At 46.1% G+C, this 26,697-nt stretch overlaps 1 protein-coding gene across 1 annotated transcript in view; it reads left to right on the top strand.

The window, feature by feature from the left end:
- LOC146196093 (uncharacterized) overlaps positions 1-26,697 on the top strand; it is a 41,726-nt gene that overhangs the window by 11,912 nt on the left and 3,117 nt on the right. The window contains exon 2 of the mRNA XM_084598094.1: positions 12,218-26,298. Coding sequence (XP_084454220.1) covers positions 12,218-26,298 — 14,081 coding nt within the window. The remainder of the gene's footprint in view (positions 1-12,217; positions 26,299-26,697) is intronic.

Genomic DNA, 26,697 nt, shown 5'->3' with positions numbered 1-26,697 from the left:
CGCGGTAATGCGGTCAGAAGGTGCTTGATGCTGACCTGAGCGCACCTCAGGAATAGAAGGAGGCAAACCGTCAAGGCGTCGACTGCGGCGAGGTCCGGGTAGTAGAGCCGTTGCTGATGAGCTCGGTCGTACCCAGCAAGCCTCCACCAAGTTAGGCCTTCGTGCAAAACTGGACATATGGGACGTCAGGGCCACTGTGTCAGCAGTCAGTCATATCTCGCTCTGCGCGCGCACCACACCACACAAAAAAGCAAAAAGAGAAAAGTAGCTTCCGATACTTGACAAGAAAAAACGCATTCTGCTGCAAATAAACTTGAGCATCGCACTGATTAAGGCAATTTTATTAAGCTTAAAAGCAGCAGATGCTATCAAGTTCGTAGACTTTGTGCCAGCTAAAAAAGTAACCAACAGCAAAGGATCAAGGAGGAACATTGATTCTGGAAGGTTATACAGTGACACAGTATCGCCAACATGAATACGAACGTTAAACCCTTTATATTTTGGCAACCATGCATAATTTTTTGACTGAAAGATACTTGTGAATGAAATGGTAAGTTGATGCAACACTCGCACATAACTAAAAAAATTATTAAAATTAAAGAATTCCTACTATGCTGAAGAGTAAACAAGGCGTGGTTTCGTCAATATTCCCATGGTTATGAGGGAGTCTCAAACCGCAATGCTACATCATCGATACACACTTCATTCTTTTTAAACGCAAACAGTGACACTGTAGTCGCTCTTGATGTCATGATCCTGATAGTGGATAATGAACTTTCATCGCTTATTAAATAGGTTACGTCTTTTTAAATGACGGAATTCACTTTGTCATTCGTATTAAACATTATCCACTCTTTTGTTAAGTGATGAATCCTGATCTTTATGTCGGGCTCCGCTACAACTTTGCAAAGCTTATAGACTTGCTTGCCCAAGGATTGTAGTCTATGATGCTAATTCAAGTGAGAAAACATATTTTTCTCTGCTTGATGCTCAGCACTTCTTGCACCAGGTGCTTTTTTTTCAATGAACTCTGTGAATGATTTCAAATTTTGCTTGCAACCGATGCACCCCTTCTTTGTTCGCTCAATTACAAATTATTTTTTTCCTTTAAAACAGAATGCTGCTTCTTACCTGCTATGAATGCAAAATCTATTCCTTATTAGTCTAACTTATTCTGACATAACCCGAATTATTCACATTTAATCTAACCTAATCTACACAATTCAACGTGATCACCCTTAATCCAACCTAATGATTCTCAACCCAACGCAATCACCTTCAATTAAACGTAATTCGCCATAATCAAGTTAATCCAAAGTAATCATCCTTAATCCCGCGTGAACTGCCTTCACCTTTCTCCACCTAATCCTTCTTAATTAACCCATAATACAATTTCATCCACACTCTATCACACTTAACACGTCATTCCTGTGCACAACATACGATGCCACTGCCTCACAAGCCCCACATAATGCTTCCACAATTTCGTCATCATCATCAGCAGCAGTAGCCGCAGCCAGACTATACTCACTGCAGGGCGAAGGGCTCTCCCATTGTCCTCCAATTAACCCGGTCCTGTGCTAGCTGCATCCACTTGAAACTTGCGAACTTCTTTACCTCATCAACCCACCTAATTTTCTGCCGCCCCCACCTACAATTTCCTTCCCTTAGAATCCAGTTTGTTACCCTAAGCGACCATCGGTTATCCTCTCTTCCCACTGCATTTCCTGCCCATGCCCATTTCTTCTTCTTTATTTCCAATAGAATATCAGTAACTTAAGTTATTTCTCTAACCCACTCTGCACGTTTCCTATCTCTTAATGTTACACCCACCATTTTTCGTCCCATGGCCCTCTGCATTGTCCTCAACTTAAGTAGAACCCTTCTCGTTAGCCGTCAAGCTTCAGCCTCATAGGTGAGTACAGGTAAGATGCAATCGTTGTATACTTTCTCTTGAGCGATACCGGTAAGGTGCTAGTCATAATCTGCGAGTGTTTTCTAAATGCGCTCCATCCCAATCGTATTCTTCTTGTTATTTCCCTTTCGTGGTCTGGATATGCAGTTACTATCTCTCTTAAGAAGACATATGTTCGCCCACTACTTCCAGTGCTTCGCTACCTAACATAAGCTGCTGTTCATTCCCGAGGCTGTTGAACATTACCTTATACTTCTGCATATTGATTTTCAAGCCTACCTTTCTTTTTCCTGTCTCAGACATCAACCATTATTTGCAGTTCATCCCCTGAGTTGCTTATCAAGGCAATGTCATCAGTAAATCGCAGATTACTGAGGTATTCTCCATATACCCTTACACCTAGCTAACTGCTCCCATTTCAAGTCTCTGAATACTTCATCTGAACAAGCTGCCAATAGTACTGCGGAGGTCGTGTCTCCTTGCCTAACACCTTTGTTTATAGGAATTTTGTTACTTTCTTTATCAGAACTATGGTTGCTGTGCAGCCCCTATATATATATCTTCCAGCACTTTCACGTACGGCTTGTCTACACCCTGATTTCGCAATGCCTGCATGACCGCCGAGGTTTCTACTGAGTAAAATGCTTCAAATTCGTCATCAGTGAATGCTATGTATAAGGGCTGGTTATATTCCGAGCATTTTTATATCACCTGATTGATGGATATGATTGATAGTAGAGTACCCCTTCTGAAAACCTGCTTCCATAATTTCTCCTATTCCTATACACGTTTTAGCAACGTTGGGGTACGGCGACGGCTTTTCGACCGAACGATCTCTATACGCTTCCAGTAATAATCGCGCGCTGATTCATCCGCTATCACTTTATTAAAGAAGAAACTATGCTAAGCCTATATAATGATTAGAGGCGCTTGCAGCCGCTCCGGGAATAACAGAACCGGCACGGAGCGTACGTGCAACCATGCCGTTTGTCCTGTGCAGTCAAGCAATTCTAGAGTAAAGTGACCCGAAGACAAGTGGCTTCCGCGTTTCGCTTACCAACCCTCGTGACAAACAGTTCGTTTCCAAAGTGTTCGCGCCTCAAGAGCATCTGAAAACCTACAAGAAAAGAAACAGCCGCAATATGGCCCCACGTTGTCACCGCAATCCAAGGAACACATCCCGTTCGGAGTGAGCTTCAACGAACGCAGTTTGTGATATGAGCCTCCTGGTGTCGTTTTCACACTGTTCGTGCTATGTACACCATGCATGAACCAACAATGTCTGTCTTTATCGTGTTACATGCCGCGCCCTTGAACAACCTCCACTTCTCCGTGTGCTCGAGCGGGCGCGTTCTGCGGCAACCGGCTCGCTTTTCTACCCCACCCAAGATGGCGTCGCGGAGACTTCTCGCCAAGGTCTTTATGACAGCAGCTCTGTTATAACCTCCATGGCTCTGCCATAACAACCCCCCCCCCCCTCCCCCCGGCTGCACCTGCGAGTTCCGTAACCGTTGCCGCTAGAGCAAAAGCTGGTTGTTAAGGGACCACCTCCTGCAGCGTTAACAAGTCTGCTTAGAACAAAAGGACAAATGGTAACAAAAGACTGAGTGTGGAACTACGCTAATGTGAAGTGAGTCTGTATGGAATAGCGGAAAAAATTACCTGTGGGTAAGCTTGTGGGTAAACCTGAAGTTATTCAGAAGCAATCTGCATGGCTACCCTTAGACTCGGCTTCAATGTAAAGACGTATTTTGCCCATAAAAGTTTACTCTATGGTTTCAGCTTTATTTATGCCCTAGGGGAATCACTCCACGTATTAGCGCCCCTTGCATCTCATCGCTGACCATTCTCATTCGAGTGTGACAGACTTCTAGTGCTTTAAAATCGCCTCTATGTTGAACTCCGGGGCACACCGTTGTCACAAAGTTCGAATGAAACTTCTGTCCTAAAAACTCGCTGTTGTCGTTCGCCTCTACCAACTACCGAGTTATCTGTGTTCTTTTTCTTTTATTCTTCTGCTTCTTCTTTTTTTTTCTTCCTTCTTATTTTTCTTCTCCTCCTTCTTTTTCTTATTTTTTTTCTTTGTTTCCTTCTTTTTATTATTTTTTCTGCTTCTTCTTCTTTTCCTTCTCCTTCTTTTTCTCCTTTTTTTCTTCTTTTTTTTTTGTTTTTCTTCGTCTTCCACGGTGCCACGGTAACACCCCGAGCGCTTAAAAACCTAGCGCAGTGTTGCTTTCGCTACAAAAACACTTTCCGAGGAACTCTTGCTTCCATTCTTTAAATACGTAAATATTCAACAGCACTCGTTTAACGCTTCGCTTGAGTAGTGAAATCGTGTATAGCTCTTTCAATGGAGCATTCCGCTTGCTCATTTTGACAGTCTGTCTCAGTTCTCACATCGTATATCATGCTTGGAGACACCCGTAACTTTTTCTAATCTGAAAATTGTGAATGTTATACATTCGAAAATTTATCCTTCCGTGGAAGCTTACCGGCTTGAAGAAAATAATGCGCTTTTAAGTTCATGCATTATGAATGAAAACACGCAGACTATCTCCTGCTTATAGTATACAAGCATACGAGTACGCACCCCCACCGTCCGGCTCTACTCCGCGTGCAAATGCAGACGACAATGCGGCACATGCAACGCAGGCGCCCAGATTGCCGCTTTCTGAAATCTCTTGTCTTCTGCGTTTCCAGCAAAGTTTTTTTTAGTGCGTAGCACTACTACCCGCATTCACAGATGTCGCCGATGTCTGTCCGAAGCAGCTCAATCTCTCTCTCTTCGTGAACTTGAAGTGCAGAAAGAGAAGGTGGAGACGCGCGCGTCGCGCGGCTCAGCATTGAAGAGGCGGAGCAGCCGCCCAACTGTAGCATAAGCCGCTCTCTCTCTCTCTCTGTCCATCCATCTCTGCTTGAACTTGAGGAAGGGGAAGGGGCGACGCCCGCATCACGCGACGTAACATTGAGGGGACGGAGTGGCCGCATAGATGCACCCAGTGAGATATTAGGACAGTGATAGAGGGGTGTGTCATTTTCGGACGTGGCGGCCGTCACTGGCCAGCGTTGCACAAGCGTGTGCTACTCCGGAGGGAGCAGTCATGTGTCGCTCGCGTGTCCTCAACTTCGGCGTCTCTCCCCTCGCATCAGTCACTCTTCAGCCTACAAGGACAGCATACGTGCACATGCGGTGCTCTCTGAACTTCGGCTCCAAGCCGCTCACCGCTTCGTGAAGCAGCTTGTGCTCCCCTCAGCGCCTAAGCAGTGCTACGCACCTACTTCGCATTTGATTAACTATGCAAATCGGCAGTAACGTTTTACTACGCTCTTGAGAAAACATTTCTATTTCTTGCAAAACAATGTACTCCTATTTCTAATACTGAATTCAAGTGGCTGTGCTTTCGTCCATACTCCTAACATGGCGCAAAGACAGACGACAATCTGGCACCGAGTAAACGGAGGCGCAAAACTTGCCGTCTGCTTTGGAACCTTTTGGCATTGGCTGTGTAATGTTTGGCTGATGATAAATTACATATAGCTATATTCAGTTCAGTTCAGTCGTTCAGTCGTGTCCGACTCTTCGTGACCCTATGGACCATATCACGCCACGCTTTCCGGTCTCTCACTATCTTCCTAACATCACATAACCTCATCTACAGCGCCTCGAGGATGCCATCTAAACACCGCGTTCGCTGCCTACCCCTTCTCCGGTGACCCTCAACCTTTCCCAACATCAAATCTTTCTCCAGCGACTCCTCTCTTCTCATCAGATGACCAAAGTAGCTGAGCTTTAACTTTAGAATTTGACCCTCCAATGAGCAGTCAGGGTTTATGGTCGACAATATAGACTGATTTGATCTTCTGGCAGTCCAAGGAACTCTTAAGAGTCTTCGCCAGCACCACAATTCAAACGCGTCAATTCTTCGGCGGTCAGCCTTTTTCACAGTCCAACTCTCGCATCCATACATCACAACTGGAAAGACCATAGCACGAGTTATACGGATATTGGTTGGCAGACTAATGTCTCTGCTCTTTACTAGGCGGTCAAGGCTAACCATTGCTCTCTTTCCCAGAAGCAGGAGTCTCCTAATTCCATGGCTGCAGTCTCCTTCCGAGGTAATCTTGGAGCCCATGAAGGGAAACTCTGTCACCGCTTCCACTTCTTGTCCCTTGATGCTTCAGGACTTGATAGGGCAAGACGCCATGATCTTTGTCTTTTTAATGTTCAGTTTAAGCCCAAACTTCTCACTCTCTTCTTGTACGCGCATCAGAAGTCTCTTGAGTTCCGTTTCACTTTCTGCCATTAAAGTGGTGTCATCCGCATATCTAAGGTTGTTGATACGTTTTCCAGCAATCTTCACTCCAGCTGAAGACTCGTCCAGACCGGCCTTCCTCATGATGCACTCAGCATATAGGTTAAATAGGCAGGGCGACAGTATGCAGCCTTGTCTCATCTCACTCCTTTCTCAATCAGAAACCAATCAGTAAGACATAGCTATAGTAGATGCGGTTTATTAAACTTTTGTGTGATAAAATAATTGTGCCTTTCATCGGAGACATTTCCATTCTATATATATATATATATATATATATATATATATATATATATATATATATATATATATATATATATATATATATATATATATATATATACACTTTTGTAAACAGCAGTGTGCACATTTGTGGGGGACCCTGCAGTATTTCATTGCCGACATTGTGCGTTATAAACGGCTTTTTAAAACACTTGCATCAAGGCAATGTTTGTCATAATATTGACGAAAGCCATCCTATAAGTTGACACTTCGCTTACTCGTCCATGGCCTGCAAAGTGAACTCAGTTTCGATTTATTTCTGGAATTAATGTTTCCTGCTTTGGAGCCCACCACCGTATTAATTTTCCACATGTGGATTAAGTTGGTTGGCACCCTGGTTGAATTCACTGGCGCTTGCAATAATTGCGTTGGCACTCGGATTAAATAAGATGGCGCTGGCATTATTCGAGGTGGCGCTTGGATTAAACACGCTGGCGCCTTGATTACATGCTTGGCACTCAAATTAAATTACACGGCGCGAATATTATATCAGTCTGCGCTGAAGTTATTTCTGTCCGCACAAGGATTAAATTCAGTGGGAAAACCTGTACATAATAACTAGAGCGTTCACAGTATACTAACCCTGGCATCGTGCAGGATGTGGGGATAAGTGCGGTGCAGTGATCACAGGTTGGTGATCTCTAGAAGTAGCCTCCACTTCAACAGGAACGAAAATTAGTAAGGAAGAAACCTAACAACAAGTTAGTGGCGAGAGAGAAAATAGGGGAATACAAAATCTCGAACAACGATTTCAGAGATATCATTATAGAGTCTCCAGCAGAAGTTTATGGTTCGCGGCACACGATGCATAAAACTCGTGCAGGACACAAAAAATCAAGACGGACTCTGAGCTTCGCCTCTGACTGTGTATTCCGTAACACCATCAATGGCTCCGGTCTGCAACAACTTCCTTTGGGGAATCTTCACTTGCGCACATGCAGTTATCCGAAGCAACCAACTAATCTGTTAACTTAAAGTTCTGTTACCTCACACATACTAATCAGTACACGGCCGTAACCTACCACATTATGTGAAAGGGCGTACGGCATAGATTTAATCCGTTTCAGCCACGCTATACAAACATGCTGATCTAGATTAGGAAGGAGTAGCGCGTCTGACTGGGCATAAAATAGTCACTTAAGATTTGGTTCCCATATCATCCTTCCATTCAAAAGCTACTTGAGTTGATAGCCGCTGACAACACGGCCATGACATGTGGTCTCGTGATATGGCATGCCCTGTCTACCAATCAGTGCCAATTTTATATGTCACCTGTGAAATATCATCCGCAATAGGCACGCTTGTGATTTGTCGCTCACACCGCCGGCGCTGACACCACCGGTTTTTCAGGACAACGGGCTTTGTAACGCTAACGCGAGAGTTCCATATTAAGAAACGTCCAAACACGAAAGCCTGTAACCCAAACATAGCAAATAGATGTCGCGGAGCGATTTTAGTTAATGTAAGCTAACCGGCAAGCGGAAGTATAATGTGGAGGGAATAGAAAGTGCTGTAATGGACCGGGGTATGCTGAAAGCGATAAAGAGGTAATTCATCATCATCATCAGCCTGATTATACCCACTGCAGGGCGAAGGCCTCTTCCATATTTCTCCACTTAACCCGGTTCTGTGCTAGCTGCGTCCACTTGACCCCTGCGAACTTCTTAATCTCATCCGCCCACCTAACTTTCTGCCACCCCCTGCTACGCTTTCCTTTCCTTGGAATCCAGTTTGTTACCCTCAGCGACCATCGGTTATCCTCTCTTCGCACTACATGTCCTGTCCATGTCCATTTCTTCTTCTTAATTTCTACTAGAATGTCGGTAACTTGAGTTATTTCTCTGACCCACTCTGCACGCTTTCTATCTCTTAATGTTACCCCTACCATTTTTCGTTCCATAGCCCTCTGGGTTGTCCTCAACTTAAGTAGAACTTTCTTGGTTAGCCTCCACGTTTCAGCCCCACAGGTGAGTACAGGTAAGATGCAACAGTTATATACTTTCCTCTTTAGCGATACCGGTAAGCTGCTAGTCATAATCTGCGAGTGCTTGCCAAATGCGCTCCATCCCAATCTTATTCTTCTTGTTATTTATGCCTAATTAAGAGGTAATTAGGCATAAGCAAAAAATAAACGTATGCGCTATAGAATACAAGGAGGGCAATATCATTAACAGTTTGGGTAATGATAGTTGCTCCAGCCGAAGTGTTCTGGGCAGACCTATACATGAGCCGAAGTAGTCAGGACGATTATAGCACAGGCAGCAGTTAAGCAAACGAACATCCCAACGGTGAAGAGTTAGGAAATAAAAAAAAAAAGCTGAGAACAATGCACTAGTAGAAATAGCTGGCGAGAATCAGCTAACAGAAGATTGGTTGCAGGACAGTGGGAGGATTGGGCTAGAAAAAAAAAAGGCTAGCTATTTAGCGTGGTTTGGCGAAATGCGAATTACGTTCGCTAACAGTTCTGCTTTGACTTCGGTATACTAATTTTTGATGGCGCGAGCGACAGGGATGCAGAAACATGTAGAAATAACAGGGCCATCTGTCTCTGTATCCCTGCCTTTCGCGCCGCCAATAATCAGCATTTGCTGTGAACCGACTAGCCCAAACTAAAATTCTCTTTACTTTTTGGTATCTATTTTCGGCTTACGCACACATTTTTTTTTTTTTTACAACACATTCGTAATCAATAGCACTATCTGAAGATCATCGGCGATAGATGTAATCCCCCTGTAAGCAAGCCATGTAAAAGGGCCCTGTGCATGGCCTATGATAACACTTCTGGCCCAAAGTTTATGCATGTTTGTTATAGGTTTTGTAAGAGCTGAGCCTCAAGACGCCCGTGCGTGGGTCACCAACGTGCCCTGAGGAGAGCGCGGGTAGAAGCGCCCAGAAAGCACACCGCACACACCACTAGCGGCAGACTGGCCCTCCTCGCTGTACGTGGGGAGAGCGCTTATTCGGCTCTTTCCCTTCTCGCTCCTTCCCCACGCTGACCGTCGAAAAGACGCTCATGGAAGGGGAAACACGCTTTGAAGAATCGTCACAATGTTCCTACTCGTCGCAAAAATACTGTCGCATAGCGAGCTATGTCGATGTCGCGCGGCGAGTTTCCTTGCCCGTGCACAGCCGGGGAGCAGCCTGCGCGGCGTAGCTGGACTTTCTCCTTCTTGTTGCGGGTGCGCGCCATTGCGGCCTCCCTTGACCTCTCTTGGGGGGTATTCTTCGCGATCCACGCTGTTCGGAAAATGGTTAATGGGCTGCGAAGAAGGCGAGCTGTTGGAAGCTCGCGTCCCAGCTGGTTGACATTGAGACACCTGAAGGCTTGGGGGAGACGGCTGAGAGCGCGGACGGAGCCTTGGGTTCTGTACCGTCTGTGTCCTTGCTGCCCATGTGGTTTTGGTTGACCTTTTGTGTATTTGTGTGCCAGGCGGAGATGCGCCGCGTCTTCTTGAAATTAACGCGGTGCTCGCGAGGAAACAACCTCGTAGGCACCGGCGTCCTATTGGTTCCTCAGTTTTAAAGAAAGTCTTCTCATTGGCTCCGATAAACGCATTTCCGCCTGGTAACAAACACTGCCTGGAGAATCCTGAAAAACGTTGGGCAGAGGGGTTTTGGCGGCAAGCGAAGGAGGACGGCGACCATCCGAGCTGCTGCTCGGGACCCCTGCCCAGAAGATGTCGCGTATGCCTGACTGATTTGCTGCTAATTTGAGTTTGTTGTTTAAATGGTACCACTTGATTCGCTTCAATTAATGTTCGTGCTCATCTTTAATAAGTTAAGTTAACTTATTCCATCCATCGCAATCGCCTGGTTCCTTTCTTCAATGCGGCGGAACCGTCGTGCCGTCACGGAAGTCCAACTTGCGAACACTTCGTTACAATACTGTTCAAGATGTCAGCTCTCGCCAACTCGGCCATGTCGTATGGTTTTGCGATACCACACAAGCCACCGATCAGTCAGTGCTGTTTATGTCACCTGCGGTAAGCACATTGCCAGCGACATATACGTGATTTTTGCTCAATCCGCTAAAAACTCAACGCCGCAACTCCGGCATGGCCGTATTATTTGGGCGGAGGTTTTAACGCCGTGCGTTAAAATCCGTCCTTATCTGAACCGCTCTCCCCGATGAGTTTTTGCGTGTCCACTTGGTGATAGATATGCACCAGCAGCTGGTGACGTTGTCACTTCCTTTTGAGGCCAGTAAATAAAGCAGCATGAATTGTGTTGCGGTACAAATATTGTTGCCAGCCGTTTTCGAAGGCAACCTACAACATACGAATGATGGCTCAGTTCCTCGAGCTAACAATTAAAAAGTTCCCTAATTTCGCTCTGTTTATTAACATTGGAGAGGAAAAATATCATAGACCACTTCACACGACTTTCATCAGGCTGCTCCTGCGGTCTTCCTGGGCTATTATCGGAGCATTTCTCAACCCAAAAGAGGTGACCGTTGCGTTAGCTCTCCATCTTTATCATTATCACGTTAAGAAATTCCTTTCTCAGGTGGACACTTCCTGACCCTACAACAATCTTAACGTGCACTTGATCGTGGTTTTGCTCGTCGCTGCCTCTTGTTCGATTCCTTTGCGTTTGTCACTCATTTTGTTATGTTGATGGTTCATATAAAAGTCTGCCTTGAATAAATCAATTCAGATAGAAGCCTGCGGTTTGCGTGAGCCCGTTCTCGTCCCGTATTCTTCACGAAGTTTTGCATTTGCTGAATATGGTGACCTTACTAGCGCAACTTTATGTATATATATATTTTTTTTTATTTGAGATTACCTTGAGGTACTGCGAAGTGTGCAGATTAAGAATGAACGTTAAGAAAAAACGGTTAAGAAAGATGACTTGATTGTTCTTCGTGGCAGTATGTAGCCGCGATAGCGGTGGACGTCCGCAAGAGTCGAGAAACTGTTTCTGACAAGGGGCGGGCTGAGACCATGCCTGCCCAGACTAACCTGAGGATCAGCCCTCAAGCGATCAATATAATTCATGTATCTCCTGAACATGACGTAAAAGTGGGAAAATGAACAGTGTCCCAGTTGAGCGATGGGGGGAGGAGCGGAATGTGTTTCGAAATTGAAAGCTCAAGTAGGAAGGTTAGTCAAGCAAACTTCAGAACAGAAGCCTCTGAGCGCAAATTGGGGCATCAGTCGTCTCACGTAAATGGGAAAAAATGGATGCCGTTGAATGTACGTCTCTTCTTGACGAACGCGACAAACTGCTTATATCACCATGATTTTACGAGCACAGTTCCTGCCCTACCTAAGAAGACAAATTTTGACAAAACTATCCAGCGTTTCTTTTCATGCGACCATCTATCAAATGCATCAGTTCTACTTCTTTGATCCTTAAACGAAAAAAATATACTTACCAAGCCCATGCAAATAGGTTGCCATTTACATGCGTTCATTGCCAAGCAAGCTATCGTAAAAATCTTCTTGATGTGATGAATTGCTGTCGGGAAGCTATATATCGACAGCGCTTCTAGAATACAGCTTATAATCTGTGCAGTGTGCTCATCCTTCTTGCTGTCCTTTTTTGTTTCTTCTTTGCAAGCACGGCGCACAATGCAAAATATTTTAATGGTCCCGTCTGCTCTCGACAGAGAAATCGGCTGTTATATTTCACATAGTTAGAAACAACTCATGCCCTTTATTCGTTAAAATGGCTGCAACTGAGACAAAATTTCGTTTCGTTCCAGCATCATCCAAAAGGCTTCAACCCTTTCCGTCGGTACAAACGGCCCTGTGCAAATGCCATCATACGAATACCTCGATTACTATTATTACGTGGAACCAAGCGGAGAGAAACGCGTTCGTCTCATGGATATGAGCGAAGATGATTGGGCTGAAGAAAACAGTGCCGAAATTAGTTTCTCTAGTGAGCGCAGCGAACGTGGCAGGATTAAATCAGATACTGCTTACAAGGATACTAGCGACGATAATTGGTCAGGAGAAGAAGATCCCCAAGACAAAAAATTTCAAAGCAGCGACGAAGACGGAGAAACAAACAAGCATTCATATTATGAGGATTTGACGGAAAATAATTGGTCCCGAGATGAATACCAGAACGAAATGACGGATGGTAGCCGCGATTATGAGGAAGGCGATGAACGTTCCCGTGAGGAGGAAGCCAACGAAGACAATTTTTCACCAGATGAGAGGCACCAGGATAAGCCCATTGATGCCAGCCGCGAACAGAAGATGATAAAGACAGGCCCCAGCCACAAAGGTAGCACAGAAAGCAGTTGGTCAGGTCAAGACAAACACCGTTATAAACACAATCGCGGAAGCGGCAAACGAAGGAATAATAAGAAGCACCGCGCTCACCACTATGTTACAGATGATGAATCGTCAGGAGAGGGCAGAGCTCAGAGTGTAGGCATATATAGCAGCGGCGAAAACAACGAAAACAAGGACGACCATTATAACGTGGCTACCAGCGAATATTCTACACGGTATGACGGTCACCGGTATAAACGGACTGATCCAAGCAGCGAACGCGAGAAGCGAAACAGTCGCTCTGTCGAAGGGCATACACCCGGCGACGATAAGGAAAGAACACAAGAAGAAAAAGTGAGCACTGAAAGCAAAGCATACCCCTGCATCAGTATCCCAGAAACAACAAGTGTGACAGTGGACGAAGCCTCCAAACGCAAAGAATCTGCAGAAAACACCGGAAATGAACATGATGACGGAGTAAACAATGGGGAGAGTGAAGAAATGCATAATTCAGCTGAGGAGTCTTCACTAGAAGATCAAAATCACGACACCAAAAACCCGCCCGATGAAGCCAACCGCGCCAGCAGCGATGTGGTAACTACCATTACCACGAATGAGCGCACCAGCACCAGCAATCACACCATTCAAACAAAGAACGAAACTAGCGCCTCCCAGGATTCAAGCATTACAAATGAATCATCCCAAAAAGACGGATCGGAAAAAGATGCTGACGAGACACAAAATAACGGAGTAAGCAAAACGGAGCGTGAAGAAAAGCATAATTCAGCGGAGCACACTGCACTGCAAGATGAAAAGCGCAACAACAATACCGCGACCGGTGAAAGCAATGGCCCTAGCAGCAAACAGGCAGATACAAAACACAAGAATGAACACAGTAGCACTCACAGTACAACCACAAGCACAAACAATGAATCGCGCTTCACAGAGGCTTCAAGCTCTACAAACGAAGCATCCAAACGCAAAGAATCTCCAGAACAGACTGGAGAGCCGCATGATGACGGAGAAAACAATGGGGAGCGTGAAGAAATGCGTGAGTCTACACACGAAGATCAAAATCGCGACAACAAAAACCCGCCCGGTGAAACCAAACGCGGACGCAGCGATGTGGTAACTACCATTACCACGAATGAGAGCACCAGCACCAGCAGTCACACCACGGAAAAAAAGAGCGAAACTAGCGCCTCGGAGGATTCAAGCTTTATAAATGAAACACACCGAAATAACACATCGGAAAAAGAGGCTGACAAGATGCTAGATAATGGGGTGAGCAAAACGGAACGTGAACTAAAGCGTAATTCAGCGGAGCAGACTACACTGCAAGATGAAAAGAGCAACATCAAAACCGCGACTGGTGAACCCAACGGCCCTAGCAGCAAGGAGGCAGATACCAAACACAAGCATGAGCACAGTAGCACTCACAATACAACCACAAGCACAAACAATGAATCGCGCTTCACACAGGATTCAAGCTCTGCAAACGAAGCATCCAAACGCAAAGTATCTCCAGACAAGACAGGAGAGGAACATGATGACGGAGTAAACAATGGGGAACATGAAGAAATGCGTAATTCAGCGGAGGAGTCTTCACTAGAAGATCAAAATCACGGTATCAAAAACCCGCCCTATGAAACGAACCGCGGCAGCAGCGATGTGGTAACTACCATTACTACGAATGAGCGCACCAGCAATCACACAATTAAAACAAAGAACGAAGCTAGCGCCACGCAGGATTCAAGCTTTAAGAATGAAACACACCAAAATAACACATCGGAAAAAGAGGCTGACGAGACACAAGATAACGGAGTAAGCAAAACGGAGCGTGAAGAAAAGCATAATTCAGCGGAGCAGACTACACTGCAAGATGAAACGAGCAACATCAATACCTCGACCGGTGAAACCAATGGCCCTAGCAGCAATGAGGCAGATACAGAACACAAGCATGAGCACAGTAGCACTCACAGTGAAACCACAAGCACAAACAATGAATCGCGCGTCACACAGGATTCAAGCTCTACAAACGAAGCATCCAAACACAAAGAATCTGCAGAACAGAGTGGAGAGGCATATGATGACGGAGTAGACAATGGGGAACGTGAAGAAATGCGTAATTCAGCGGAGGAGTCTTCACTAGAAGATCAAAATCACGACATCAAAAACCCGCCTGGTGACACCAACCGAGGCAGCAGCGATGTGGTACCTACTCTTACTACGAATGAGCGCACCAGCACCAGCAATCACACCATGCAAACAAAGAGCGAAACTAGCGCCACGCAGGATTCAAGCTTTACGAATGAAACACACCGAAATAACACATCGGAAAAAGAGGCTGACGAGACGCCAGATAACGGAGTAAGCAAAACGGAGCGTGAAGAAAAGCATATTGCAGCGGAGCAGACCACACTGCAAGATGAAAAGCGCAACATCAATACCGCGACCGGTGAAACAAATGGCCCTAGCAGCAAACAGGCAGATACAAAACACAAGCATGAACACAGTAGCACTCACAATACAACCACAAGCCCAAACAATAAATCGCGCTTCACAGAGGCTTCAAGCTCTACAAACGAAGCATCCAAACGCAAAGAATCTCCAGAACAGACTGGAGAGCCGCATGATGACGGAGAAAACAATGGGGAGCGTGAAGAAATGCGTGATTCTACACAAGATCAAAATCGCGATATCAAAAACCCGCCCGGTGAAACCAAACGCGGCAACAGCGATGTGGTAACTACCATTACCACGAATGAGAGCACCAGCACCAGCAGTCACACCACGCAAAAAAAGACCGAAACTAGCGCCTCGGAGGATTCAAGCTTTACAAATGAAACACACCGAAATAACACATCGGAAACAGAGGCTGACGGGATGCTAGATAACGGGATAAGTAAAACGGAACGTGAAGAAAAGCATAATTCAGCGGAGCAGACTACACTGCAAGATGAAAAGAGCAACATCAAAACCGCGACTGGTGAACCCAACGGCCCTAGCAGCAAGGAGGCAGATACCAAACACAAGCATGAGCACAGTAGCACTCACAATACAACCACAAGCACAAACAATGAATCGCGCTTCACACAGGATTCAAGCTCTGCAAACGAAGCATCCAAACGCAAAGTATCTGCAGATAAGACTGGAGAGGAACATGATGACGGAGTAAACAATGGGGAACATGAAGAAATGCGTAATTCAGCGGAGGAGTCTTCACTAGAAGATCAAAATCACGGTACCAAAAACCCGCCCGATGAAACCAACCGCGGCAGCAGCGATGTGGTAACTACCATTACTACGAATGAGCGCACCAGCACCAGCAATCACACAATTAAAACAAAGAACGAAGCTAGCGCCACGCAGGATTCAAGCTTTAAGAATGAAACACCCCGGAACGACACATCGGAAAAAGTGGCTGACGAGACACCAGATAACGGGGTAAGTAAAACGGAACGTGAAGAAAAGCATAATTCAGCGGAACAGACTACACTGCAAGATGAAAAGAGCAACATCAAAACCGCGACTGGTGAACCCAATGGCCCTAGCAGCAATGAGGCAGATACCAAACACAAGCATGAGCACAGTAGCACTCACAGTACAACCACAAGCACAAACAATGAATCGCGCTTCACACAGGATTCAAGCTCTACAAACGAAGTATCGAAACGCAAGGAATATGCAGAAAAGACTGGAGAGGCACATGACGACGCAGTAAACAATGGGGTGCGTGAAGAAATGCATGAGTCTGCACTAGAAGATCAAAATCACGACACCAAAAACCCGCCCGATGAAACCAACCGCGCCAGCAGCGATGTGGTAACTACCATTACCACGAATGAGCGCACCAGCACCAGCAATCACACTATGCAAACAAAGAGCGAAACTAGCGCCTCGCAGGATTCAAGCTTTACGAATGAAGCACACCGAAATAACACATCGGATAAAGAAGCTAACGACACACAAGATAACGGAGTAAGGAAAACGGAGCATGAAGAAAAGCATAATTCAGCGGAGCAGACTACACTGCAAGATGAAAAGCGCAACATCAATACCGCGACCGGTGAAACGTACGGCCCTAGCAGCAATGAGGCAGATACCAAACACAAGCATGAGCACAGTAGCACTCACAGTACAACCACAAGCACAAACAATGAATCGCGTTTCACACAGGATTCAAGCTCTACAAACGAAGTATCGAAACGCAAGGAATATGCAGAACAGACTGGAGAGGCACATGACGACGCAGTAAACAATGGGGTGCGTGAAGAAATGCATGAGTCTGCACTAGAAGATCAAAATCACGACACCAAAAACCCGCCCGATGAAACCAACCGCGCCAGCAGCGATGTGGTAACTACCATTACCACGAATGAGCGCACCAGCACCAGCAATCACACTATGCAAACAAAGAGCGAAACTAGCGCCTCGCAGGATTCAAGCTTTACGAATGAAGCACACCGAAATAACACATCGGAAAAAGTGGCTGACGAGACACCAGATAACGGGGTAAGCAAAACGGAGCATGAAGAAAAGCATAATTCAGCGGAGCAGACTACACTGCAAGATGAAAAGCGCAACGTCAATACCGCGACTGGTGAACCCAATGGCCCTAGCAGCAATGAGGCAGATACCAAACACAAGCATGAGCACAGTAGCACTCACAGTACAACCACAAGCACAAACAATGAATCGCGCTTCACACAGGATTCAAGCTCTACAAACGAAGTATCGAAACGCAAGGAATATGCAGAAAAGACTGGAGAGGCACATGACGACGCAGTAAACAATGGGGTGCGTGAAGAAATGCATGAGTCTGCACTAGAAGATCAAAATAAAGACACCAAAAACCCGCCCGATGAAACCAACCGCGCCAGCATCGATGTGGTAACTACCATTACCACGAATGAGCGCACCAGCACCAGCAATCACACTATGCAAACAAAGAGCGAAACTAGCGCCTCGCAGGATTCAAGCTTTACGAATGAAGCACACCGAAATAACACATCGGATAAAGAAGCTAACGACACACAAGATAACGGAGTAAGGAAAACGGAGCATGAAGAAAAGCATAATTCAGCGGAGCAGACTACACTGCAAGATGAAAAGCGCAACATCAATACCGCGACCGGTGAAACGTACGGCCCTAGCAGCAATGAGGCAGATACCAAACACAAGCATGAGCACAGTAGCACTCACAGTACAACCACAAGCACAAACAATGAATCGCGTTTCACACAGGATTCAAGCTCTACAAACGAAGAAGTATCGAAACGCAAGGAATATGCAGAACAGACTGGAGAGGCACATGACGACGCAGTAAACAATGAGGTGCGTGAAGAAATGCATGAGTCTGCACTAGATGATCAAAATCACGACACCAAAAACCCGCCCGATAAAACCAACCGCGCCAGCAGCGATGTGGTAACTACCATTACCACGAATGAGCGCACCAGCACCAGCAATCACACTATGCAAACAAAGAGCGAAACTAGCGCCTCGCAGGATTCAAGCTTTACGAATGAAGCACACCGAAATAACGCATCGGATAAAGAGGCTAACGAGACACAAGATAACGGAGTAAGGAAAACTGAGCATGAAGAAAAGCATAATTCAGCGGAGCAGACTACACTGCAAGATGAAAAGCGCAACGTCAATACCGCGACTGGTGAACCCAATGGCCCTAGCAGCAAGGAGGCAGATACCAAACACAAGCATGAACACAGTAGCACTCACAGTACAACCATAAGCACAAACAATGAATCGCGCGTCACACAGGATTCAAGCTCTACAAACGAAGCATCCAAACACAAAGAATCTGCAGAACAGACTGGAGGGGCATATGATGACGGAGTAGACAATGGGGAACGTGAAGAAATGCGTAATTCAGCGGAGGAGTCTTCACTAGAAGATCAAAATCACGACATCAAAAGACCGCCCGGTGACACCAACCGAGGCAGCAGTGATGTGGTACCTACTATTAAGACGAATGAGCGCACCAGCACCAGCAATCACACCATGCAAACAAAGAGCGAAACTAGCGCCTCGCAGGATTCAAGCTTTACGAATGAAACACACCAAAATAACACATCGGAAAAAGAGGCTGACGAGACACAAGAAAACGGAGTAAGCAAAACGGAGCGTGAAGAAAAGCATAATTCAGCGGAGCAGACTACACTGCAAGATGAAAAGAGCAACATCAAAACCGCGACAGGTGAACCCAACGGCCCTAGCAGCAAGGAGGCAGATACCAAACACAAGCATGAGCACAGTAGCACTCACAATACAACCCCAAGCACAAACAATGAATCGCGCGTCACACAGGATTCAAGCTCTACAAACGAAGCATCCAAACACAAAAAATCTGCAGAACAGACTGGAGAGGCATATGATGACGGAGTAGACAATGGGGAACGTAGAGAAAAGCGTAATTCAGCGGAGGAGTCTTCACTAGAAGATCAAAATCACGGCATCAAAAACCCGCCCGATGAAACCAACCGCGGCAGAAGCGATGTGGTAACTACCATTACTACGAATGAACGCACCAGCACCAGCAATCACACAATTAAAACAAAGAACGAAGCTAGCGCCACGCAGGATTCAAGCTTTACGAATGAAACACCCCGAAACGACGCATCGGAAAACGTGGCTGACGAGACATCAGATTACGGGGTAAGTAAAACGGAACGTCAAGAAAAGCATAATTCAGCGGAGCAGACTACACTGCAAGATGTAAAGAGCAACATCAAAACCGCGACAGGTGAACCCAACGGCCCTAGCAGCAAGGAGGCAGATACCAAACACAAGCATGAGCACAGTAGCACTCACAATACAACCACAAGCACAAACAATGAATCGCGCGTCACACAGGATTCAAGCTCTACAAACGAAGCATCCAAACGCAAAGTATCTGCAGACAAGACTGGAGAGGAACCTGATGACGGAGTAAACAATGGGGAACATGAAGAAATGCGTAATTCAGCGGAGGAGTCTTCACTAGAAGATCAAAATCACGGCATCAAAAACCAGCCCGATGAAACCAACCGCGGCAGCAGCGATGTGGTAACTACCATTACTACGAATGAACGCACCAGCACCAGCAATCACACAATTAAAACAAAGAACGAAGCTAGCGCCACGCAGGATTCAAGCTTTACGAATGAAACACCCCGAAACGACGCATCGGAAAACGTGGCTGACGAGACACCAGATAACGGGGTAAGCAAAACGGAACGTGAAGAAAAGCATAATTCAGCGGAGCAGACTTCGCTGCAAGATGAAAAGCGCGACATCAATACGGCGGCCGGTGAAACCAACGGCCCTAGCAGCAAGGAGGCAGATACCAAACACAAGCATGAACACAGTAGCACTCACAGTACAACCATAAGCACAAACAATGAATCGCGCTTCACACATGATTCAAGCTCTACAAACGAAGTATCCAAACGCAAAGAATCTGCAGAACAGACTGGAGAGGCACATGATGACGGAGTAAACAATGGGGAACGTGAAGAATTCGGTAATTCAGCGGAGGAGTCTTCACTAGAAAATCAAAATCACGACATCAAAAACCCGCCCGCTGACACCAACCGAGGCAGCAGCGATGGGGTACCTACTATTACTACGAATGAGCGCACCAGCACCAGCAATCACACCATGCAAACAAAGAGCGAAACTAGCGCCTCGCAGGATTCAAGCTTTACGAATGACACACCCTCAAAGGACACATCGGAAAAAGTGGCTGACGAGGCACCAGATAACGGGGTAAGCAAAACGGAACGTGAAGAAAAGCATAATTCAGCGGAGCAGACTTCGCTGCAAGATGAAAAGCGCAACATCAATACGGCGGCCGGTGAAACCAACGGCCCTAGCAGCAAGGAGGCAGATACCAAACACAAGCATGAACACAGTAGCACTCACAGTACAACCATAAGCACAAACAATGAATCGCGCATCACACATGATTCAAGCTCTACAAACGAAGTATCCAAACGCAAAGAATCTGCAGAACAGACTGGAGAGGCACATGATGACGGAGTAAACAATGGGGAACGTGAAGAATTCGGTAATTCCGCGGAGGAGTCTTCACTAGAAAATCAAAATCACGAAATCAAAAACACGCCCGCTGACACCAACCGAGGCAGCAGCGATGTGGTACCTACTATTACTACGAATGAGCGCACCAGCACCAGCAATCACACCATGCAAACAAAGAGCGAAACTAGCGCCTCGCAGGATTCAAGCTTTACGAATGACACACCCTCGACGGACACATCGGAAAAAGTGGCTGACGAGGCACCAGATAACGGGGTAAGCAAAACGGAACGTGAAGAAAAGCATAATTCAGCGGAGCAGACTGCGCTGCAAGATGAAAAGCGCAACATCAATACGGCGACCGGTAAAACCAACGGCCCCAGCAGCAAGGAGGCAGATACCAAACACAAGCATGAACACAGTAGCACTCACAGTACAACCATAAGCACAAACAATGAATCGCGCTTCACACATGATTCAAGCTCTACAAACGAAGTATCCAAACGCAAAGAATCTGCAGAACAGACTGGAGAGGCACATGATGACGGAGTAGACAATGGGGAACGTGAAGAATTCGGTAATTCAGCGGAGGAGTCTTCACTAGAAAATCAAAATCATGACAACATCAAATACCCGCCCGCTGACACCAACCGAGGCAGCAGCGATGTGGTACCTACTATTACTACGAATGAGCGCACCAGCACCAGCAATCACACCATGCAAACAATGAGCGAAACTAGCGCCTCGCCGGATTCAAGCTTTACGAATGACACACCCTCAAAGGACACATCGGAAAAAGTGGCTGACGAGGCACCAGATAACGGGGTAAGCAAAACGGAACGTGAAGAAAAGCATAATTCAGCGGAGCAGACTTCGATGCAAGATGAAAAGCGCGACATCAATACGGCGGCCGGTGAAACCAACGGCCCCAGCAGCAAGGAGGCAGATACCAAACACAAGCATGAACACAGTAGCACTCACAGTACAACCATAAGCACAAACAATGAATCGCGCTTCACACATGATTCAAGCTCTACAAACGAAGTATCCAAACGCAAAGAATCTGCAGAACAGACTGGAGAGGCACATGATGACGGAGTAGACAATGGGGAACGTGAAGAATTCGGTAATTCAGCGGAGGAGTCTTCACTAGAAAATCAAAATCATGACAACATCAAATACCCGCCCGCTGACACCAACCGAGGCAGCAGCGATGTGGTACCTACTATTACTACGAATGAGCGCACCAGCACCAGCAATCACACCATGCAAACAAAGAGCGAAACTAGCGCCTCGCAGGATTCAAGCATTACAAATGAAACACACCGAAATAACACATCGGAAAAAGAGGCTGACGAGACACAAGATAACGGAGTAAGCAAAACGGAGAGTGAAGAAAAGCATAATTCAGCGGAGCAGACTTCGCTGCAGGATGAAAAGCGCAACATCAATACCGCGGCCGGTGAAACAAATGGCCCTAGCAGCAATGAGGCTGATACCAAACACAAGCATGAACACAGTAGCACTCACAGTACAACCACAAGCACAAACAATGAATCGCGCTTCACACAGGATTCAAGCTCTACAACCGAAGCATCCAAACGCAAAGAATCTGCAGAACAGACTGGAGAGGCACATGATGACGTAGTAAACAATAGGGAACGTGAGGAATTGCGTAATTCAGCGGAGGAGTCTTCACTAGAAGATCAAAATCACGACATCAAAAAACCGCCCGGTGACGCCAACCGCGGCAGCAGCGAAGTGGTAACTACCATTACCACGAATGGGCGCACCAGCTCCAGCAATCACACCATGCAAACAAAGAGCGAAACTAGCGCCTCGCAGGATTCAAGCTTTACGAATGAAACACACCGAAATAACACATCGGAAAAAGAGGCTGACGAGACACAAGATAACGGAGTAAGCAAAACGGAGAGTGAAGAAAAGCATAATTCAGCGGAGCAGACTACACTGCAAGATGAAAATCGCGACATCAATACTGGGACCGGTAAAATCAACGGCCCTAGCAGCAAGGAGACAGATACCAAACACAAGCATGAACACAGTAGCACTCACAGTACAACCACAAGCACAAACAATGAATCGCGCGTCACACATGATTCAAGCTCTACAAACGAAGCATCCAAACGCAAAGAATCTGCAGAACAGACTGGACAGGCACATGATGACGGAATAAACAATGGGGAGCATGAAGAAATGCGTAATTCAGAGGAGGAGTCTACACTAGAAGATCAAAACCACGACATCAAAAACCCGCCCGGTGAAACCAATCGAGGCAGCAGCAATATTGTACCTACTCTTACTACGAATGAGCGCACCAGCACCAGCAATCACACCATGCAAACAAAGAGCGAAACTAGCGCCTCGCAGGATTCAAGCATTACAAATGAAACACACCGAAATAACACATCGGAAAAAGAGGCTGACGAGACACAAGATAACGGAGTAAGCAAAACGGAACGTGAAGAAAAGCATAATTCAGCGGAGCAGACTTCGCTGCAAGATGAAAAGCGCAACATCAATACCGGGACCGGTAAAACCAACGGCCCTAGCAGCAAGGAGGCAGATACCAAACACAAGCATGAACACAGTAGCACTCACAGTACAACCACAAGCACAAACAATGAATCGCGCGTCACACATGATTCAAGCTCTACAAACGAAGCATCCAAACGCAAAGAATCTGCAGAACAGACTGGACAGGCACATGATGACGGAATAAACAATGGGGAGCATGAAGAAATGCGTAATTCAGAGGAGGAGTCTACACTAGAAGATCAAAATCACGACATCAAAAACCCGCCCGGTGAAACCAACCGAGGCAGCAGCAATGTGGTACCTACTCTTACTACGAATGAGCGCACCAGCTCCAGCAATCACACCATGCAAACAAAGAGCGAAACTAGCGCCTCGCAGGATTCAAGCTTTACGAATGAAACACACCGAAATAACACATCGGAAAAAGAGGCTGACGAGACACAAGATAACGGAGTAAGCAAAACGGAGAGTGAAGAAAAGCATAATTCAGCGGAGCAGACTACACTGCAAGATGAAAATCGCGACATCAATACCGGGACCGGTAAAACCAACGGCCCTAGCAGCAAGGAGGCAGATACCAAACACAAGCATGAACACAATAGCACTCACAGTACAACCACAAGCACAAACAATGAATCGCGCGTCACACATGATTCAAGCTCTACAAACGAAGCATCCAAACGCAAAGAATCTGCAGAACAGACTGGAGAGGCACATGATGACGTAGTAAACAATAGGGAACGTGAGGAATTGCGTAATTCAGCGGAGGAGTCTTCACTAGAAGATCAAAATCACGACATCAAAAAACCGCCCGGTGACGCCAACCGCGGCAGCAGCGAAGTGTTAACTACCATTACCACGAATGGGCGCACCAGCTCCAGCAATCACACCATGCAAACAAAGAGCGAAACTAGCGTCTCGCAGGATTCAAGCTTTACGAATGAAACACACCGAAATAACACATCGGAAAAAGAGGCTGACGAGACACAAGATAACGGAGTAAGCAAAACGGAACGTGAAGAAAAGCATAATTCAGCGGAGCAGACTTCGCTGCAAGATGAAAAGCGCAACATCAATACCGCGACTGGTGAAACAAATGGCCCTAGCAGCAATGAGGCAGATACCAAACACAAGCATGAACACAGTAGCACTCACAGTACAACCACAAGCACAAACAATGAATCGCGCTTCACACAGGATTCAAGCTCTACAACCGAAGCATCCAAACGCAAAGAATCTGCAGAACAGACTGGAGAGGCACGTGATGACGGAATAAACAATGGGGAGCATGAAAAAATGCGTAATTCAGCGGAGGAGTCTACACTAGAAGATCAAAATCACGACATCAAAAACCCGCCCGGTGAAACCAACCGAGGCAGCAGCAATGTGGTACCTACTCTTACTACGAATGAGCGCACCAGCACCAGCAATCACACCATGCAAACAAAGAGCGAAACTAGCGCCTCGCAGGATTCAAGCATTACAAATGAAACACACCGAAATAACACATCGGAAAAAGAGGCTGACGAGACACAAGATAACGGAGTAAGCAAAACGGAGAGTGAAGAAAAGCATAATTCAGTGGAGCAGACAGCACTGCAAGATGAAAATCGCGACATCAATACCGGGACCGGTAAAACCAACGGCCCTAGCAGCAAGGAGGCAGATACCAAACACAAGCATGAACACAGTAGCACTCACAGTACAACCACAAGCACAAACAATGAATTGCGCGTCACACATGATTCAAGCTCTACAAACGAAGCATCCAAACGCACAGAATCTGCAGAACAGACTGGAGAGGCACATGATGACAGAATAAACAATGGGGAGCATGAAGAAATGCGTAATTCAGCGGAGGTGTCTACACTAGAAGATCAAAATCACGACATCAAAAACCCGCCCGGTGAAACCAACCGAGGCAGCAGCAATGTGGTATCTACCATTACCACGAATGAGCTCACCAACACCAGCAATCACACCATGCAAACAAAGAACGAAACTAGCGCCTCGCAGGATTCAAGCATTACAAATGAATCATCCCAAAAAGACGGATCGGAAGAAGATGCTATGGAGACGCCATATGAAGGATCACAGGAAGTGAAACTTCGAGAAAATATACCTTCAGAGGAAACACTGGAAGATGAAGGCAAAAGCGTGCACGAGATCTACTCGACTGATGGCAGTAAAGGAGAAGTAGCTTTGGATGAAAGCGCTACAGATGAAGCATCAAGTGAAAAGGGTATTTCTCAAGGCGATGTGACTAACACAATTTATAGCGAAGACGAAAGCTCCCCCAAAGCGGTTCAGTCTGACGAACCAGAAAGCAAAACATCAAAAGAGGCTCTTCCCGATGAAGTGGGAGGTCGGGACATTTTAACGAGCAGTAAGACTCGGGTCGATAGGCGTCGGAAGATTCAAAGGCGAAAGACGGCTTCTGAAGGCAATATGAACAGAGGCGCTGTTGGAACAGAACTTGACTCTGATTCAAATTCAGGTCCTGCTAGTTGTGGCAAGTACTGCAATGGTCGTCGTAAGCACCCTTCGATACGAAATGAAAGTGCTGAATATGTATCTCGTGCCGAGCTTGGTTCTTCGGGTGATACAAGCGCTTTTTCGGCTCATAGCTTCGGCAAGTTGGGGTATATTAGGGGTAGAATCGTTGCTCGATTCCAGGCACTGATGCATTTTCCCTTAAATGCGTCACTGCAATCCGCCGCAGGCCTCCGGTGTAGAATATGGAGACAGCGGTACCGTCGCTTGTACCGTGCCTATAGGAAACTGAAGAGGTTTCTACGCTACCGAAGATACCGTGCAAGACATAATTTCTATGGAAGGGGTAATTACGATGTTTATGGGCGCTCCAGTGATGATCTATTTTCTCGTTTCATTCAAGGATATTCCTCTGCTCGGCGAAACATGTCCAAGGACTCGACCTATTCCGTGACAAGCCCCCAAGTGGGTATGTGAACTCGGTAGCATTTCAAGTTCACCGCAATTCTTATCTGTTACCAGCCAGATAGAGATTTTTGTTTTCTTTTCTTTTTTGCGACGCTGCAGATATGCGGCATTTGCTGTGCATTTGCACAAAAAGAAAGTTGATAAAAAAAGTACTAGGCATCGAGGTACCCAATCCCTGACTGCACTCTGAGAGTCCGACAAGAAGATAGAAAGAAAAATGGTTAGAAAAAGCAAGTATGAGAAAGGAAGCAGCAAAAATCTGAGAAGAAAGAGACGAGAAAAGAGAGGTTGAAATCCCTCATATCGCGTCTTAAAAACAAGGTTTTACAGATTTTTCTTGAATGCGAATAGCAGTACACAAAAGTGGTTTTGTAAATAAGCTAGGCAGATTTTGGACACA

Source organism: Amblyomma maculatum, chromosome 3 (assembly GCF_055883805.1).
Source record: "Amblyomma maculatum isolate TAMU_Amacu chromosome 3, ASM5588380v1, whole genome shotgun sequence".
Classification (NCBI taxonomy): domain Eukaryota; kingdom Metazoa; phylum Arthropoda; class Arachnida; order Ixodida; family Ixodidae; genus Amblyomma; species Amblyomma maculatum.
This window is presented reverse-complemented; position numbering and strand designations above follow the sequence as displayed.